This window comes from Lycium barbarum, chromosome 4 (assembly GCF_019175385.1).
Source record: "Lycium barbarum isolate Lr01 chromosome 4, ASM1917538v2, whole genome shotgun sequence".
Lineage (NCBI taxonomy): Eukaryota > Viridiplantae > Streptophyta > Magnoliopsida > Solanales > Solanaceae > Lycium > Lycium barbarum.
Genome location: NC_083340.1, coordinates 13,654,908 through 13,674,987, shown reverse-complemented (window position 1 = coordinate 13,674,987; position 20,080 = coordinate 13,654,908). Strand labels below are relative to the sequence as shown.

General features: G+C 35.9%; 2 protein-coding genes across 3 annotated transcripts; one reads left to right on the top strand and one right to left on the bottom strand.

Annotated features, from left to right (window-relative positions):
- Positions 1-7,519: 7,519 nt before the first annotated feature.
- Positions 7,520-9,934, top strand: LOC132635266 (pentatricopeptide repeat-containing protein At5g46580, chloroplastic). Its single transcript, XM_060351589.1, has one exon. It carries the CDS (start codon positions 7,638-7,640, stop codon positions 9,771-9,773), a length of 2,136 nt encoding a protein of 711 aa, XP_060207572.1. The 5' UTR covers positions 7,520-7,637; the 3' UTR covers positions 9,774-9,934.
- A 35-nt stretch (positions 9,935-9,969) lies between these two features.
- On the bottom strand, positions 9,970-18,360 carry LOC132635265 (protein phosphatase 2C 29). Of its 2 annotated transcripts, XM_060351586.1 has the most exons (4): positions 16,271-18,357; positions 13,770-13,883; positions 13,187-13,451; positions 9,970-10,587 (listed from the first exon to the last, which is right to left on the bottom strand). In XM_060351586.1, the coding sequence occupies exons 1-4, from the start codon at positions 18,074-18,076 to the stop codon at positions 10,463-10,465; spliced, it is 2,310 nt and encodes a 769-aa protein (XP_060207569.1). In that variant the 5' UTR covers positions 18,077-18,357; the 3' UTR covers positions 9,970-10,462. The 2 variants fall into 2 exon arrangements, with proteins under 2 accessions (XP_060207569.1, XP_060207571.1); XM_060351588.1 differs by lacking the exon at positions 13,187-13,451 and having other exon boundaries at positions 16,271-18,360.
- Between the last annotated feature and the right edge of the window lie 1,720 nt (positions 18,361-20,080).

Sequence of the window (20,080 nt, the reverse complement as noted above, 5' to 3'; positions counted from 1 at the left end):
ACCATATCTTAGTGCAATTGGTGCACTTATGTATCTTGCTAACGCTACAAGACCTGACATAGCGTTCTCTGTTAATTTGCTAGCAAGATATAGCTCTTCTCCTACACGAAGACATTGGAACGGAGTTAAGCATATATTGCGATATCTGAAGGGAACTAGCGATATGGGTCTGTTTTATACTAACAAAGGTAGTACAGATCTTGTTGGTTATGCAGATGCAGGTTATTTATCTGATCCACATAAAGCTCGATCTCAAACAGGCTATTTGTTTACATGCGGAGGTACTGCTATATCATGGCGATCCACAAAGCAGTCCATTGTTGCTACTTCTTCGAATCATGCTGAGATAATAGCTATTCATGAAGCAAGTAGAGAATGTGTGTGGTTGAGATCAGTGATACATTTCATCAGAGAAAGATGTGGCTTGAAGTGTGATACAAAAATACCCACAGTATTATATGAAGATAATGCTGCATGCATAGCTTAATTAAAGGGAGGATTTATAAAAGGAGATAGAACGAAACACATTTCACCAAAGTTATTTTTCACACATGATCTCCAGAAGAATGGTGATATTGATGTACAACAGATTCGTTCAAGTGACAATCCCGCAGATTTGTTCACCAAATCTTTGCCAACTTCAACTCTTGAGAAGATGATATTTAAGATTGGAATGCGAAGACTCCGACATCTGAATCTTGGTCTTCGTCAGGGGGAGTGAAAATATGCGTTGTACTCTTTTTCCCTTAATCAAGTTTTGTCCCATTGGGTTTTCTTGGTAAGGTTTTTAATGAGGCAACTCTCAAAGCGTATTACTAGATATGTGTACTCTATTTCCTTCATTGAGGCTTTTTCCCACAGGGTTTTTCCCAATAAGGTTTTTAACGATGCACATCATCTATGGACATCCAAGGGGGAGTGTTATGAAATTATGAATGTCCATTTCTCAAATATAATGCTCCTTCCACCATGTTAATGGTTCTTCCTTTTTCTTCCACCATGTTAATGGCTCTCCCATTTTCTTCCACCATTTCATATATTAAATACATATGTATTACTATAAATAGAGGCATAAATTTTCATATGAGATACACTTGTAAAAACATTTTGGAAGAATAGTAAACATCTCTCCTCTTTTGTCATTCTATTTCTATGGTTTTCATCCATTAATATTGTGACTCTTTTAGCTTCATTTTACAACAATAATCAATTATTATGATTTGAGTATTGCCTTTTTTCGGTTACCGTTAGTGTTAGTGTGTTGCCTTTCTCCCCTATTTTTTATGCAATTTGTTGTAAGAATAAATGACTCAATCTATACATATAATAAAGCTAGGAATAAAAAAAAGTGATGCGGCATTTCTCTTTGGCCAAGAATGCTTTTTTTTTCTTTTTTTTTTTACCGATTTTGCCAATTTTTTTCCTATTTTCTTACTACACAAGAATAAATATGATAATTACTACTATTCCATTCATTCCTATTATTTTAATTAAGAATTTAAATGTTTCAAAATTTACTGCTCCACTAAGTCCTATTCTTTATTATAATACTATGTACTAATTAATTAAGAACTTAAATGACTCAAAATTTACTACTCCACTACCTATTCTTTACTGTAATACTATATACTAATTACAGTACTAAAATCCGTTGAAATTCTGGAACTATACTTATATGTATAACTCTTTTGTTCCCTCTATAACTTTATCGTGAGCCGAGAGGGGAACGAAGCTATAGGAGTTTTGTGAGGTATATCCTCATTGCTTCCTCTGTTTGTCCATATTTTTCTTTTTCTTATTTTATTTGTTCTTTTTACATTATGTAGTGTTATTTTGGCTGTAATTGCAGACAAATTTGGCTGCAACACACCATATTAGGTTATTAGTCTATACTTACGAAGAAAAAAGTGAGTTAAATACAACTTCATGAGTTTAGCGTCAAATTTTATGATTGCAATTAATTTGAAAATCTAATTATATTAAGCAAAATAATCCATACCAAATAAGTCTTACAACTGATTATATGTGATGAACATTATGAGTTGCTATTTTATAGGATGAATATGAAATAATTAAGTCCTATAATAATTTTCTTATCTGGTATTATTGTATTAGCGTTCATATTGAAGAGCCGAGTGTTCGTACTTGGATAAGAAATTTCATATTGTTGAATAAACCTGGTCTATTCTCTATTTCCTGAAGCCGGGGTTAGTTTTTGCATTTGAATAGCGCTTACTACAAAAAAAAAAAAAAAACATTTACTCGATGAGTATTAGGACTTACTCAAGAGTAACGACTCTTCTCAAAGTTTTCTTATGTATAGACTTGTATTTTCATTGCTTTTCTAAGTAATTTTGTATGAATTATTTCATATATGATCTTTATTATGGGTCAAACTCTTTCTATTGCATATTTTGTACAAGATAACTATTTGTAAATCTTAATGTTAACATTGCAAGGATCGGACGACGTCATAGCATTGTATCCGGCTTTTCAAATTGATGATTCTATAAAAGATAATGATGAAGTATGTAATTTCTCTCAAAGACATTATTGCTACCGAAGAAAGTTTAAAAGACGAAGCTTTGGAAAGTTTAGCAACAACTCTTGGGAAGAGATTTTTGACGATCTTCAGCAAGTAATGTTTGGTAACTTTCTATTATATTATTATTAATAAGTCAATCTTTCAACTGTGTTTGCGTTATTTTCAATGTTATCGTCTATATTTATTCCTCAAAAACTTTATCGATATTAAACTACAAAAAGTATGTAATGCATTTATTTGAACTTATGGTTAATTTTTTTAATATGTAGTCTTTCCTGATAAATTTGATTTAAAAAAAAAAAAACAAGTATGTCTTGTATTACTCCATATATTTGCTTTTCAGTTTTGGTATTTTATTTAATGAGACTAGATCAAGGTTTAGTTCACAATCATGAGATGCACTTGGATTTGTAGACAAAATCAATATTTGCTATATTTTTTTTACTATTTAGGCATTAGAAGAAGAATATTTCATAAATTTAATAGGGTATCTAATAATCGCGCGAAGCGCGGACAAATTCACTAGTAGAATAATTAAGCCTGGGCTCTGTTGATCCTTGGAGTAACTCCTTAGATGGGTTTCCTCCCGTGGAATAAGTATGTGTTTCGGCTCTTAGAAAATGAGTACTATTCCGGTGCAAAAAATAAGTAAGTTGCTAATTGAAAAGAATAAATTTGAGAGAATGAGTATCAGTGATTGTTATTCGATGCCTTTTCTAGGGCTGTTATGCTCCATTTTATAGTACAAATACATCATATCTTAAGCGGTAACTAAATCCTAATAATAAATAATAATGAATAATAAATGCAGCTTTAATTCTGGATTGTAACGCTTGCTCCGTATCCGGACCGGTCACATAACGTTACTCTCCTATTAATGACCAGGTATAATTGCCGTTGTGGATTTACTCCGGATGACTTCGGGGCTTCTTACATGAATTAAATGAGACCACTTCACAATGTTCCAACTCCTATTGTCACATGTTCCATTACTATCTTTCCACTTGTCGAGCAATATTTTGTCATGTATACACGCTTAATAAGCTAAAATTACATTTTAGATTCTAACCCCATTAAATGAAAACAAAGAGGGCATAAGTCTGGTTTTTATTGAGTGAAGTGTGGATTATACATGATTGCAAAGGGTTTCCCTAGAAACACTAAGAGATCGTTTGGTGCATGGCCAAAATTATACCGGGACTATAATCCCGGGACTAATTTATCCCATATCTTGGGACTACTTTATACCATCTAGGAGATGGTATAAAATAGTCCCAGGATAAGTGGTATAAGAAGGTATATCCCAGCTTATACCATGGGATGCATTTTATACTTTGTTTGGTACAAGGTATAAATTTATCTCTTCTACCAAACATGGTACAAAAATTAGTGTTGAGATATCCCAGCTTATACCTTCTACCAAATGACCCCTAAGACTACAACACAATAGTTTATCAAGTTGTCATTCCTTTCATGAGGTTATTTCGAAAAAAACTCTGTGGCCGGAAGATTAAAAACAAACTCAATTTTTTTCCTTAGAAAGTGACTATTGAACATTTGTTCCCTCATTTTCTAGAGCGTACTAGAATTTTTCAGTGTCGGCATCTAATAAGAACATATCTTGCTTACTGAAAAATAAAATTAAAAAAAAAAAAACCTTCTTAACCGAAAAGAGGAAAAAAGGGAGTCTTTGTCTAAAGAAATGCGTTGAGAAAGGGCAGATGTATAAAACTTTTCAACGAGATAGTGCTTTTTCAACTCTCTCAAAATGGAATATATTCCAAACATAAATGCCATGGTTCCTTACTTCGACAGGGTACAAATATCTAAATTTGATATTTTTAGATACTTTTTCAGACCTATTGTCAATACTAAGTAGCAGTCAAAAATTTGTATCCATTTTTCTTGATATTATGCATGGATCAGGTATATCATGGCGAATTCTTCAAAAAAAAATTATGTCTTCAATCAAATAAAAAACAAAAACAAAAATATATCAAAAATCCAACTACTATTACTTATTGAATGTTTTTTTTTTTTGGTCAACTAGATAGGTGTTATAGATTAAACAAAGTCAAAATCGAGCAATCAGCCACACACCTATCAGGAACAAAATCAGGTTGCTGATCTACTAGCAAATTAAGGAGGGGACAAAGAAACAACTTTTTAAGGGTAAGGATTTTGGTAGTTCCTCCGATGTTTGTCTGTAATGCAGTTTGGACAGACGTCTTAGAAATTATTTTAATTGTTTTGTGAAAAATTGTAATATTAATGTGCTGAACATATTAAGAGCACATATAGATGCATTTAGTAGGGTTTTAGCTCTACTATTAGCCCCCGAAAGAAGAGGGAAAACGGACAATTATCCGGCCCAAACTATTGATGATCGGATGGCCCAAGAAGCTTAAAAGACATTTTTTAGCTTTTTAGATATAATTCCATTTCATAGCCTTTTTTCAACTAATTCCAGCATATGGATAGAAACTGCATCATTGTTGTACAGAATATGTATCATACATATATAGAAACTATATCATTATTGTATATAATATGTATCCTTACAATATGTGTTTAGAAAATGTATCATTGTTGTACAATATGTGTTCAATAAATATATATAATCAACGTATACTTACTAATTATACACATTATACAATTATTATACATGTTTTGGGATATCTTTTGAAGGTTCAATCAACGTATACTGTACTTACTAATTATACATCTATTTAACATGTTTCAAGATAGTTATTGAAAGCTCATTATGAATTTTTTTCGTCGACCTTTAGTGGCTTTGATTTTTTGTGGCGACTAAAAAATCTGATATTTTTGTAATGAATGGGCTGCTGGGTTAGCGCTTGACAACAGTTTGAGCCGAACAGCCAACTCACGGCATTAAGTCCAAACATGGGCCAAATATATTTCTGATGGCCATGGAGTGTCCTTTCCCAATAGAAAAACTAATGGCCCATTAACAAACTCACCAGAAAGCCCATTTAGCAAAAGAAATCTAATTCCCAAGTTCCAAATTTATTTTTTTGAAAATGTCTAGTAGGGATTTAGTCTTTTTAGGGGTTTTTCCACGAGAAGGAAATATCCTGCACTCAAGACTCAAGTAGTCAATAAATCCAGTTAAGGTCCCAAAATATCCACAAAATTCCATATAGACGCATTTTCATTGAAGTCCCAAACCAAATTCACCATACTATAGCTGCAAAATTATCTACTGCTCTTGACACCCATTGTAGCATACCTTACACCTCAGACACAAAACTCCCATATGGTTATTCTTCTTCCAAATCATCAAGATTAGCCATCAAAACAAACTCAATGTTTCTTTCTTAGAAAGTGACTATTGAACATTTGTTCCCTCATTTTCTAGAGTGCACTAGAACTTTTGATTGTTGACCTATCCAGGGGTGCTTAGCAAACCTTGTGGCCTAAAGCCAAATCTTAAAAAGAGGCTTTTTAAAATAGAGACAATTGAAATAACGACCTAAAAAGAACATTGTGTTACTCCTACTACATAATGACTATATCATATAAGACTAAAATTTTGGGGCCTTAATTTGTTCGAGGCCTAAGGTGGGGGCTTCAGTTGCTTTACCTGAAGCCGCCCTTGGGCCTATCTATTAAGAACATATCTTGTTACTGGAAAATAAAATAAAAATTAAAAAACCTTCTTAACAAACTCGCAATCAAAGAAGAAACAAAAATATATGAAAATTCCAGCTACTATTACTTACTGAATGATTGTTTTTTTTTTTTTTTTTTTTTTGGTTAACTATGTAGGTATTATAGATTAAACAAGTCAATCCAGCAATCAGCCACACTCCTATCAGGAACAAAATCAGGTTGTGATCTACTAGCAAATTAAGGAAGGGGCAAAGAAATAACTTTTTGATAGGGTAAGGATTTTGGCAGTTCCTCCGATGTTTGTCTGTAATGCAGTTTGGACCAACATCTTAGTTAACAATTGTAATATTAATGTGCTGAACATATTAGGAGTAAATATAGATGCATTTAGTAGGGTTTTAGCTCTAAACTAGCCCCCGAAGGAAGAGCCCAATAGAAAAAACTACAGGCCCATTAACAAATTCACCAGACAGCCCATTTAGTAAAGAAATCCAATTGTCCATTTTTTTTGTGCGGATTGGCCTTCTTTTGGGGTGGTCTTTAATTTTTGTCCCTCAAATTGCTGGTCTTTAATTTTGTCCTTCACTTAAAAAAGTGGCCGAAGATACCTTGAGGTTCTGGGTTCAAACCCCCGTTCAGTAAAAATAAATAAATAATTCGCAATGCAAGACTTTTGCAAAAAGTCTGCCTTATGCGGCAGACCTTATCTTAAGGCATAACTAAAGGTCTTCCTTAAAGAAAAGTCTGTCGTCTCCAGCATAAGTTCTATGTAACTTCGTCCGATTAGGCATAGGTTTCCGAAATTATTATTATTTTTTACTCTACTGGGTTTCGAACTCAGAATCTTGGGGTATTTTCGGTCACCTTTTTAAGCGAAAAGAAAAAATTAAAGACCAGCGAATTGAGGGGCAAAAATTAAAGACCAGTCTGTATGAAGGGAAATAGTGCAAATCGGCCCCAATTTTCCAAGTTCCAAATTTAATTTGAAGTAATTGCACGATTGTCCTTCAAATGGACTGGTCTTTAATTTTGCCCTTCAAATGGGCTGGTCTTTAATTGTTCCTTTTCAAAATCTTATGCCTATAGGGGCATAAGTCCATTAAAGAACTGGCATAATTGTGGATATCATGACACGTAACTTATGTTCTTATAGGCATAAGTTCGATTTTGAAGGAAAGAAAAAAAAATGAATACCAGCCCATTTGAAGGACAAAAATGAAAGACCAGCACAAAATAGGCACAAAAGAGCAAATGACCCTTTTTTTTGGGGGGGGGGGGGGGCGGAGAGGGGGGGAGGAAGGATCTAGTAGGGTTTTAGCCTCTATAGGGGGTTTTCCTTGAGAAGAAAATATTCTGCACACTGAAATCCAGATAAGGTACTAAAAATATCCACAAAATTCCATATAGATGCATTTCTATTGAAGTCCCAAACCAAATTCACCATCTTTCTCCAAATATGGCTGCAAAATTCTCTACTGCTTTAGATATCCATTGCAGCATACCTTACACCTCAGATACAAAACTCCCATATGGTTATTCTTCTTCCAAATCATCAAGATTACACATCAAAAGATTCACTATTTTTTGCAATTCTAGTTCAAAATCTCCAAAACCAAATGTAAATCTTGATGTAGATTCTTCAAGAAAAAAACCATCTCTTTCTGAACAACTAAAGCCACTTTCCAACACCATTCTTGATGACCCCCCAAACCAACCAAGAATTCTTTCTAAACCAAAGTCCACTTGGGTCAACCCCACTAGGCCTAAACCTTCTGTTCTATCTTTACAACGTCAAAAAAGATCTTCTTACAATTATAACCCTCAAATTAGAGACCTTAAAAATTTTGCCAGGAGGTTAAGTGAGTGTCATTTCTCTAATGATGCTTTCTTGGCTGTTCTTGAAGATATCCCGCATCCACCTACTAGAGATAATGCCTTGTTGGTGCTTAATAGTTTAAGACCATGGCAAAAAAGTATTCTTTTCTTGAATTGGATCAAGACCCAAAATTTGTTTCCTCTTGAAACTATCTTTTATAATGTTGCTATGAAGTCTTTGAGGTTTGGTAGGCAATTTCAGCAGATAGAGGACTTAGCTTTCGAGATGATTGAAAGTGGGATTGAGCTTGATAATATTACTTATTCTACTATTATCACTTGTGCTAAAAGGTGTAATCTTTTTGATAAGGCAGTTGAGTGGTTTGAAAGGATGTATAAGACTGGTTTAATGCCTGATGAAGTTACTTATTCTGCAGTTCTTGATGTGTATGCTCAGTTAGGGAAAGTTGAGGAAGTGATGAGTTTGTATGAGAGAGGGAGAGCTAGTGGTTGGACCCCAGACGCTGTTGCTTTTGCTGTGTTGGCTAAAGTGTTTGGTGCTGCTGGGGATTATGATGGTATTAGGTTTGTGTTGCAAGAAATGAAGTCACTTGAAGTGCAGCCCAATTTGGTTGTGTATAACACATTGTTAGAAGCAATGGGGAAAGCTGGGAAGCCTGGTTTGGCTAGGAGTTTGTTTGAGGAAATGGTGGATTCAGGGCTTAGCCCGGACGCGAAGACGTTAACGGCATTGATCAAGATTTATGGTAAGGCAAGGTGGGCTAGAGATGCTTTGGACCTTTGGGAAAGAATGAAATCAAATGGATGGCCTATGGATTTCATTTTGTACAATACATTGTTGAGTATGTGTGCTGATCTTGGGTTGGAGGAAGAGGCCGAGACGTTGTTTGATGATATGAGGAAGTCGGAGCATTGTAGACTTGATAGTTGGAGCTATACAGCAATGCTTAACATATATGGAAGTGTTGGAAATGCAGAGAAAGCTATGGCTTTGTTTGAGGAAATGTCTAAAGTAGGGATCCCGGTTAACGTTATGGGATGCACTTGTTTGGTTCAGTGTTTTGGAAGAGCAAAGAGGATAGATGATTTGGTTAAGGTGTTTGAAGTTTCAGTACAGAGAGGAGTCAAGCCAGATGACAGACTTTGTGGGTGCTTGCTCTCGGTTGTGTCCTATTGCAAGGGCGACGATGCAGATAAGGTCCTTGCTTGTTTACAACAAGCTAACCCGAGATTGGTAACCTTTGTCAAGATGCTAGAAGATGAGAGCACTAGCTATGAAATTGTGAAAGAAGAGTTCAGGTCCATACTGACTAATACATCAGATGATGCAAGAAGGCCTTTCTGTAATTGTCTAATTGATATATCCAGAAACAGAAATCGTGCAGAGAGGGCTCACGAGCTTCTGTATTTAGGAACTGTATATGGATTGTATCCAGGTTTACATACTAAGACACCAGAGGAATGGAGATTGAACGTCCGAGCACTATCTGTTGGTGCAGCTCAAACTGCATTTGAAGAATGGATGAGAACACTTGCTAGGATTGTGCAAAGCGAAGAGCAATTGCCGGAAGTTTTATCAGCAAACACAGGAGCTGGGACACACAGGTTCTCACAGGGTTTGGCAAATGCCTTTGCATCTCATGTGGAGAAACTTGCTGCTCCTTTCAGACAGAGTGAAGAGAAGGCTGGTTTCTTCATTGCAACTCGTGAAGATGTAGTTTCATGGGTCCAATCAAAGGCAGCTGCAACTGCATAAAATCATATTTTTTTACTTAGTTGAAATTACTAATTAGTATTATGCCTTTTAATTAAACTGGATTGATGTACTTTAGGTAACTGAAATTATGTTGCCAGTTACCTTTAAATTGAAAGTACTGAATTTATATGCATAAAGATATCTAAGTGTTTCTTTCCCAATGCCCCATTTGTAAGATGAACTTTACACAAGGGTATCAACAACAATTCTCTTCTGTAAACCGCATTGGTGGAAATCCACCTCCAAAATACAGATTATCGCCTAACGCTCTGTAACTAAGCCACCAACCTGATTACAAGCTGTAAAAAGTAGAAATGAGGATGAACAAAAGAAGAAAAGAAAGAAAAAACGAACTTGAATGAATGAAAGTATCCTCTATGCAAAATCTAGAAAAGGAAATAAATAAAAAAGGTCCTGTTTCTTTCTTTCTAACAGAGCAGTCCCAACTACAGAAATTCTACTTTCACTGAGCCTTCCCCAATATCTAGCACTAGTTTTGGCTGTTTGTCAAGAGGATAAGCAGACCACTGTGCTTCTGTTGACTTCAAATGATCCTCAAAACGCCCAAGAAACTGGGAGATTATCCAGCTTCCCCGCTGTTACCCAAGATCTCAACTCAAAAGATCAAAATTGCAGCAGCATTACACATGGATAACATTGCTGGCACAGATGCCAACAGTTGTAAAAACTCAAAGGTATTTCCCTGACGACTTCCAAATTCTTCCTTCAAGAGATATCACCATAACAGTAACATCGTCATGGTACTTCCTGCGATCTCCTTGAGGGATATCCAGCAATTCATGCAATTCCATTCCTGCAGCCGAAATTAAATCCACTTAAGATAACCATGAAAGCAAGGTTCACCATATTTAAAAGACTTACTCAACCACTAAGATCCATACAATGGCAAGGTAGAGAAATAAAATCATATGTAGTATAATGAAGCTGCCAAGAATATAATTGTGAAAAATGGAGCCTAAGCATTTATGTGTCTTCATATTCCTATACAAAGCTTAGATAAACATGCCACTAATAGTGTCCCAGAAACCCAGGAGTGCACACAGTAGATAAGTGAAAGATGAGCTTAGGCGTAAGAGGTGATGCATATAACTAAGATCATTGCACATATAACTAAGACCACAGCCACAGTAAGCCCGCGAAAGTAGTTGCTAACGTGACTCACATAAATGCAACATATTCAAAACATGCATTGATTTTTTTATTTTTATTTTAAAACACAAAGATGAAGCAAATTTCTAAAGTGTTGCAGCTAGCTACACAATCACATAAGGAAACACGGTACTCAAAGCTTTTTAAATTTAGTGAGACGGTCCAACCCATTTGCAGCAGAAGACATGACCTCAACGTGTTGGGAACAACCTTAAGCATGAAAGTAATAGAATTCCAAAGCCCAAGAGTGCCCCCAGTTGACAAGTGAAAGATGAGCGTAGGCGTGAGAAGGGAAGGGATAACTAAGACCAAAGCCACAGTAAACCCGTGAAATAGCATGCTCCGTTTGAGGGGAGCATGCATTCTTTTTTTACCCAAAAAATGCAGAGGTGAAGAGAATTCTGAACTGCTGCATAGGAAACACAATCACAAAAGGTAATATAATACCCAAGCTTCTTAAATTTCGAATGGCCAGACCCATTCCCACCAATTAGTGTAGTAACAACACAAAATCAAGCATATGGTTTGCTTGATTCCTTGTAGTTTTAAAGAAAAAAATCAAACTCTTTTAGCGCTTCCTGAAAACTCAAAAACTGAGTTCCAAACTTATCTTTTCGATCACTTCAGATAAACGCAACCTAAAAGACCAGTACATAACTGCAAAAGTTGCAGAATGCAAGTGCAAAGGAAAAGGAGAGAACTTTCAGGCCTGAAATTGATTTATTTCTATATTTGCCAGGAATGTTAAGCAGAAGATATGAGCTTGGGCTTTTTCCAAGGGGCAAGGAGCATTTTTACTAAGACTAAAGAGCACAAGTGCAGAAAGACCCTTTTTCCATTCATACGAGACAACTCACAATACTTGTCAAACCAAAACACCAAGGTGAGGAATGATCCTGCTCTATTAAGCTCTACGATTAGTAAAATGGTTCAAAACAATATTTTAGAAAGTAAAGGAATTTTTTAACTAGCTAATTCCCGAATTAATCAGCAGTGCAAATATCAAAAGAGGCTATTCAAATCTAGAGAAGAGAAACAGCCGTCCTACCTTGGTAGGAGTCATGTCTGCGTACACTCTACCCTCCCCAGACCCTACGATGTGGGATTTCACTGGGATGTTGTTGTTGTTGTTGTAGTTAATAGAAATTACGGTATGGCACATAATCCGTCATTGAATTGAAATTAAGCAATATTAGACATAATTGTGTGTTACTGCCTATGGCGTCCGAAGTGGAACAATTTTGCTGTCCCCATCTAATAAAGAGAAATGACTAATAGAAAAAAGCAAGATCTGTGGCAGATGCAACTCTCCCAGAATATCCCATTTATTACACACCGATGAGTCGATTACACTTTATGTTATGTGATGCGGATGAGCAGCATCTGTGACACCAAAGGCCAATCTAGACATTTTTTTTTTTTTTTGAAATTGGTAACTGTAAGGCTAATATAGACTTGGTTTGAGCCATTATCTGGGTTGCATGTTAATTGGATGAAGAGCATGCTTTACCCTGCTAATGGGGGTAGAGAGGGATCAAGAATTAGCTGGTTTCTCTTGGATGGTTGTTCATCAGGCATGTCTCATGCAAGAAAATCTACAGAGGAGAGGGATCCAATTGTGTAATAGATGCTACCTTTGTGGAAAAGAAGCGGAAAGTATCAGTCATTTGTTTCTGCATTGTTCTACAACAAGACAGCTCTGGAATCTTCCTGGGCATTTGTGGCATTGCTTAGATCATGCCAGGAACCACTTCAGAATTACTAAACAGCTGGAGTTCTAATGGATCAAGTAAAGCTTGTTAGATAATGTGGAACACAATTCCTGTGTGTATTTGGTGGACCATTTGGAAGGAAAGAAATCGAAGATGTTTTTAAGGACGCCCCAATTCCATACTAAAGATTAAGAGTGGTTGTATTCTGTTGTTGTATTTTTTAAGTAGAAAAGAGTGTGTTCAGGAGGCAGAATTTCTGATCGACTCCGTAGGTTCCGTTCACTGTTAAAAAGAAGGAACTATCTTAGTGCTGATTTAATTTAAAATTACCTCTTTTACAGCTCAAAAAGAATTATAACAGCAAGTTGTCTAACAGGACCAAAAAATATCTTACTGCTTTAGCAGATAAAATTCTCATAGCAAGAACTCAGAGTGCTCAGAAACAAATAAAGCAAGGTCATAAAATTACCAAAAACAAAAGGCTACAGTTTATTCTTAACTCTGCACGGGGAGAGTGGACAGAGGAATTACCAGCTTTCTTGGCTGCACGGAGTAAAAGCTCCTCAATCAGGTGTTGAGCAGGATCTCCATCTGGAAATTTCTGCATGAAATTCTCCACATGAGAGACCACCTCTTCATTGCTCAAGTATTGGTATAAGCCATCAGAGGAGAGCACCAAAAACTGATCCCCTGGACAGAGTCTATGGTGGCGCAACGAAGGTGTAGAAGAAATGTAAGGAGCATTTCCAATGTACACATTCCGAAACATTTCTAGCAATACATCATTGAATTTAGGCTGCACGAACATATATTCTAAAATATTAGGGGGACTAGCAACAAAAATGTTTAAAAATTATGTAGCTCTTCAATTGTGCATCCAAATAGCTACAGCAAATATGCACAAGTCCTTATTAAAAATGCAGTCAGTATAAATGGAAAGATGTGTATTATACAGCACAGAGGACACATGAAAGTAGTTGCACAAGATGGCAATATGTCAAAGAAGGAGCTCTGTATGCATGTTTAAGACGAGCGTTCAAACTGTGAAATTTAATGCAAAGGAGGAGATTTTGGGATTAGACACCAGGAAGAAGAAAGAGAAGTGAAGACCAACCTGTTTGAGGAAGCCTGCACCAAAAGCACGAGTGACCTTCAAACGACCTTTTACTCGATCATTGACAATGCAATTGCTGTCATCTGGGTGCTCACTCTTAATTCTAATAACTTCCTGAAATTGTCAGAGGAAAAAATCAGTTCAAGAACCAGTTCTTGTTAAAGCATAAGCAGAAAGATATATGCTATAGGAAATAGCAAGTAACATTATAGCAATCGGCATAAGAAGACTAGTTTCATCATTGATGTCTTGTAACCATAAAACTATACATAGCACAACAAAGTCGAACAAAAACATACACCTCATAGCAGGTAGGTAGAGGGGGAAGTCATCAAACTTGTTTTTAAATGTATGTGAATAATACTAGGAAACACAGTCATCTACTTGATGCTTTTTGTTAATGAAACACATTACTTCATCAAAAAAAAAAAAACTAGGAAACGTGACCTGAAGAGCACAATTTCCAGAATATACTAGAAAAGCATATCATCCTGCTCCCTATCTGCAACCCATGTATTTACATATCATGCTCTATTTAATTCCTCAACATGATAAGCATGCAAGCCAACTTTCACGCAATTGCATCAGCAGGTCTATCCATCATCAGTGTACACTGTACAACAGATGCTCTCTAATTATTGCACAAACACATGCTGGTTTTCTTGAACGAGAGTTCTCCTTTAGTCCTTTAGACTCTTCTAGTAGCTTTTTTAAGTTTTCATATTTGTTAGTTTGTACTGTTCCACAAGTAGATCGGTAGAGATTCACCATAAAATTGTTTGTAAAACTAGAAGGTGCACTGCACAAACTGCTACAATTCTAGATAGAACAGTAATTTCTAAAATTCAAGGGAACAGTAAACGCTGAAGCAGAGCCCTTGTATCTCACTATGGCCATCCCATAAGAGCTGCAGAGGCGCAAGTTAATTTCCATTGTTTTCAAGCCGTCGCAGATAATCCATCAAATTTGGATCAGTGGGTTATCTCCAATTACAAGGATTAGAAGTTGAAACCGTAAATTATGCTCTCAATGTAATTGCTTAAATAGGCAGAAAGACATAGCCATACTATTTTGAAGTAAATTAGTGGTAATAGAGATTATACGAGTAAATGCAACACAATTTGTAATTCGCAAGAGGGTATCTAGACTTCTTGTTCAGCATGTAACATGGTCAATGTGCACATACTGGTTAATTTTCCAGGTTCCTTAATCCTTTGTCTTCCTCCAATTAAGACAACCAGGTGTTGGCAGGTCTCAAAATACAAAGAACTTGCTTAACACTCTTTTTGTTATCAAATCATTTAAATACAATAAGATTCTGCACTATCATCAGCATGACAAAAATCAAAAGGCAGCATATGACAAGAAAACACCCTAGTTATGCAGACAATTCAATCCAACCATAAACATCAGATTTAAAAAATTCCCACACATTGACACCAAGTGAGCTATTCTAGCCATATAAAACTGACACTCATAGTCACATAATCTAAAATTGCAGACAATATAGTCGCTACTAATGGTCATGTCAGATTCCAGCTGATTAGAAGTAAGATTGATGGTCACTGGATGTAGTTTATAACAAGTAGCAGAGACAACATCTTTGAGATAAGAGACAATAAATGTGGTTTATGATAACTAGTTCATTAAACAATCTGCTGAGTTGGTATGCTGTAACTTCAAATTGATCATCACTGGATGCAGTTTATAACAAGTAGTATGGCCAATATCTTTGAGATAAGTGCAATAGATGCAGTTTACAACTTTACGATAGCTAATTCATTAAACAATCTGCTAAGTTGGTAAGCTGCAACTCTAATTGCACCTAATTAGAAAGGAAAAGTAAATACCACTTGACAAATTTGTAAACATCAAATTGGACACAAATTATTTGCACTTGCCTAGATCTAGATTCTTTCAATAGGAAGAAACAGGAGGTAACAAAGCTCCCACAAATGAATGTTGAAGAAAAAAGATATGCTATGCACCCCTCTTCCTCTCTTCTCATTCTTATGCACCGACTCCTACCCCCTTCCCCCCCTCCTTTGGGTTTGTTAATTTGGCTTTCGTTTTGCACTGAGTTCTAGAAGAAGCAACTTAATGCTATGGGAGATCTATTTTCAGATTGTCAACATTAGTGAAAAGTGGTGAATTAGTACGAAGAACCTTGGAAGTCAACAGAAGTCTTTCTTAGATGCCTATACCAGCAAACCAATCCTGACATTTAAGAATTGAATACACTTAGATCAAGAATTAGTGACCAACAAGTCAACAATAAGTCAGACAGATGCATAGTATATCTCTACAGATAGAACTTTAAGACAAAGCAGCCATCAAAGTTCCTATTTGGAAATTTATCCAAGTTAAATCGCATCGCCCGCTACATTAAATCAACCACTTTGCTTCAAAATTCTATCGCAAGAAATATTTGATCTTACATTTAATTTCAGACATTTAATCAAGCATCATAAATAACTGATAAAGGAACTAAGGAACCTTACTTCTTCAATACTAGTGCTGTGATCAGTGGATAATTGCAATGCAGTCAGCTTCATACTCGGACCAGGTGCCTCATTTGTCACCTTGTTCTCCTCATTGAAGGTACTCGTGGATTCTTCAACAATGCCCTCAACAGCCAATTCGCCATTAGACGGAACTTTGGATTTTGAAGCAGAACTACCCTCCTCAGACTCATATTTTGCTACAATAGCCCGACTATCTCCTAAATTCATTACATACACGTCTTCATCTCTCATTAAAGCAACCAACAAACAAGACCCCATAAGTGCTAGCTCGGGATATCGATCAAGAACTCTATCCGTCATATCCAAGTACGCCAACTCAGTAACTTCAAGAGCCCTAGACATTGCCCTCAAAACCAACTCATGATCAACCGGACCCGTCTTTCGCCTCCTCTCATTTCTACTACTAGTCCTTTCCTCCTCAACTCTATTCTCCTCCTCCTCCTCTTCGACTTTCTCCTTAGCTTCCAACCCAAATTTCCACGGAAACAACTTCCTACTACTCTCTTTACGCTTACTTAACAACCCATGTTTCAATTTCGACAACAGCAACGACCTCCTATTCACCGCTGAACCAGCACTATTTACACTCAACGCATCATCTACCGAAAACGCAAATCTATCCGAACCCGAAAGATCAAGCCCGTCTTCCGGATCCTCTTCCGCTAAAAATTCCCACAATCTCCTCCTCCTAACTTCTATCTCCCCCGATTCAAACGTCACCTTCTTTGACGGCCTTCTAACCAAATTCACCTCATTTTCACTAATAGTTGTCCCGGATGCTTGATTAGAATCGAGTATGCTCGAATTCTCAGCAATTAATCCCCTTTCTTGATTTAAATTTGCCCCTTGAGTATTATTATCTTCACTATCCCAAAATAAACCTTCCAATTCTTTATACATAGCTTTGTATAAATTACTCATCAAGAACTCAGGCGCATCAGGGCCATTAAAACCATCATATATTCCAACAAACAGCCAACCATGTTCTTCCGATACAACCACATGTACACGATCCTCACCCGCTTTACCCAATGCCCATTGCACATTCGATTCTTCGCTACGCAAATCTGAATCCTGTGTACACTCAACATTACTACTCTCCTTTTTACCCCCACTAACAAAATTCCTCACAGGCACTACCCACGGTCGTTTCTTTTCCGAAAAATTCCTGTAAAACGCTTTTTTAATACCCGAAATACCCTTTTTTCTCCTTTTTTTAACATAAACACCACCTAACGGAGCTGAAAAAGGAACCCGGTTACTCTCTGAACCGGCCGTAGTAGTATTATCAAGCGGTCCAGATAACGCACCACGCTCAATCGGACCGGACATGAAAAAACCGGACGGTTCAGTTCCAACTCCGACAACGCCACGTGGCACGGGTTGAAGAGGTAAAGCACTAAACGACGACGTACTTTCAAACCCATTAACAACACTCCCTTTATTACTGTCAGTGGCATCCTCGTAATAATTGTCAAGTTGAAGGACAGTTCTAGGAGTAGAAGTATTAGCACTAACGGAAGCACCAGAAATAGCACGAAACCCGGTTTCTGCTACTAAACCGGCCGGTTTAGCCCGTACAGGAGCAGGTTCATCGAACCGGAGTGAGTGAGAAGGAGAAACAAATCGATCTGAATGAGTAGGAGAAATAAACCGGGCAGATGACCTTACATAACAGAAAGAATGACCAAGGGTTTCATCAAGCGGTTCACCGGTTGTAAAGATTACTTCCGGTTCAGCCCGGTTTAAACAAGGAAACAACTGTGAAAAACCTCCTCCCATCACATTCGATTCATTTCAACCTCCCCCCACCACCCTACTCAACTCTATATACAACAAATATTTCTCTATATCTGGAAAAAAAAAAAAAAAAAGGAAACTTGGGTTTTGTTGAACAAGAAAAAGGGTTAAAGAGTTGTGTAAGTTTAATGGATTTTGTTTTTTGAAAGAGAGAGATATATAGTGAGAGAAAGCTGATGAAGTTAAAAGGGATATAATTTGAAAAAAAGAAGAAAAAGGGAGGAGAAGACGACCTCTGTTTTTTTATTTTGTTTCAGTTTTTTAACAATAGACCATAGTAGACGGAAAAAGAAAAAAAAAAAAGTTTAATACTCAGTACATAGCTAACCCTTTAAACTTGTCGAGATATTCTTTTTAGACAACTAAGTTTAATTGTAATTGAAAACCTTAATTTTTAATAAAGAGTTTCATTTAGATATTTTCTGGTCAAACTTTAAAATAGGGTTCGTGTGTATTTTCATTCGTCTATAGTTAGTTAAGTTAATTATATAAATATGTTATCTCCTTTAATTATACGTATCGACCTCAAGTAGAATATGTCGTGGGTTTTACTACTTATTGCATATAATCAAAGGCGATGATTATTGTATTATTAACTTAACTATCTAATAGATGAATGAAAATACACATACAAAAAAAATTTAAAATTTGAAGTGAAAATATCTAATTAAAATACTTTCTTATGAGTTGAAATGTTTAATTAAAATAAAAATTAATTTGAGTGTTTAAATAAAATATCCCAATAAATTTAAGAACTGAATATGAGAACAGAGTGTATTTAAATGTTTTTCTTCATTTTTGGGGAAAAGTTTTAGCTGACCTGGAAATGGGGGCATTGAAAGTCCACGTAGGAGCCATAGGGGTGGGGGGATTTATGGGTGAAATTACGAATTTGGGTATAGAGAAATAAAAGAATGAGGGATGTTGAGAGGAGAATGTGGGGCTTTAAAGAAGGGAGGGTAGGGTCAACGTGGGGAATCGAGGGACATTTTCTGTCTTTATGGAGTGCTTTTGTCTTTATCGTTGTTTTTTTGGGTGACTGAGTCTGACTATTGGTTTTTCTTTTGTATTTTTGTAAAAAATAAAATCATAAAGGTCAAGTCCAAATTGATACTGTTTTCTAGTCGATATCCTCTATGACAGGATGACAGGAGTAAAAAAACTGAGTTGTATTCCTCTGTTATGACTTTTTTGCCCTTTGAGATTGTTGTCATTCATTTACTGCCTATTCAATTAAAATATTTTTGAGTTGCCATTTGATACCGCTTTGTTGGAATAATTTATATATATATAAATCAATAGTAAAAAATGATATTCATTGGTCATATGGTTCTTCTTAGTCCGCTAGTTAAGCGCTTCAAATTTTTAAGATGGTTAGGGATGCGAATCTCAATTCTTGTACTCCTTTCATTCACTTTTACTTATTTATTTTAAACTTTTCACACTATTTAAGAAATAATAAATAGAGTACATAATTTATTAACGTACTCATATTAATTGATGCATATTTTTATTAGATTTGAAAAATGATTTGAAGTGAGTAATTAATACAAAAGGTAAAATAGAAAAAAATAAATTATCTTTTCTTGATATGCTAAAAGTGACAGGTAAAAGTAAAAATCTATTTTAAAAATACTGAATAAGTAAAAGTGAACAGAGGGAGTATGTGTTAGCGAGGCTTGAAGAACCTTTAATTTAATGAACCTAATATATTTGTTGGTTTGTCCTCACACTCACTAATGAGCTTAAAAGTGTGCTACATTCTAAATCTTACTCTTAGGGGTCGTTTGGTACGCAGACTAAATTATTTCGGGACAAACTAATCCCATCTGAGAGATGGGATAAAATAATCTCAAGGTTAGTGGGATAAAATAATCCCAAGGTTAGTGGGATAAAGTGGGATATCTCATTCTTAGGATTGTACTTCATTTTGTACGATGTTTGGTAGAAGGTACAAATTTATCCTGACATCGTACAAAAAATTAA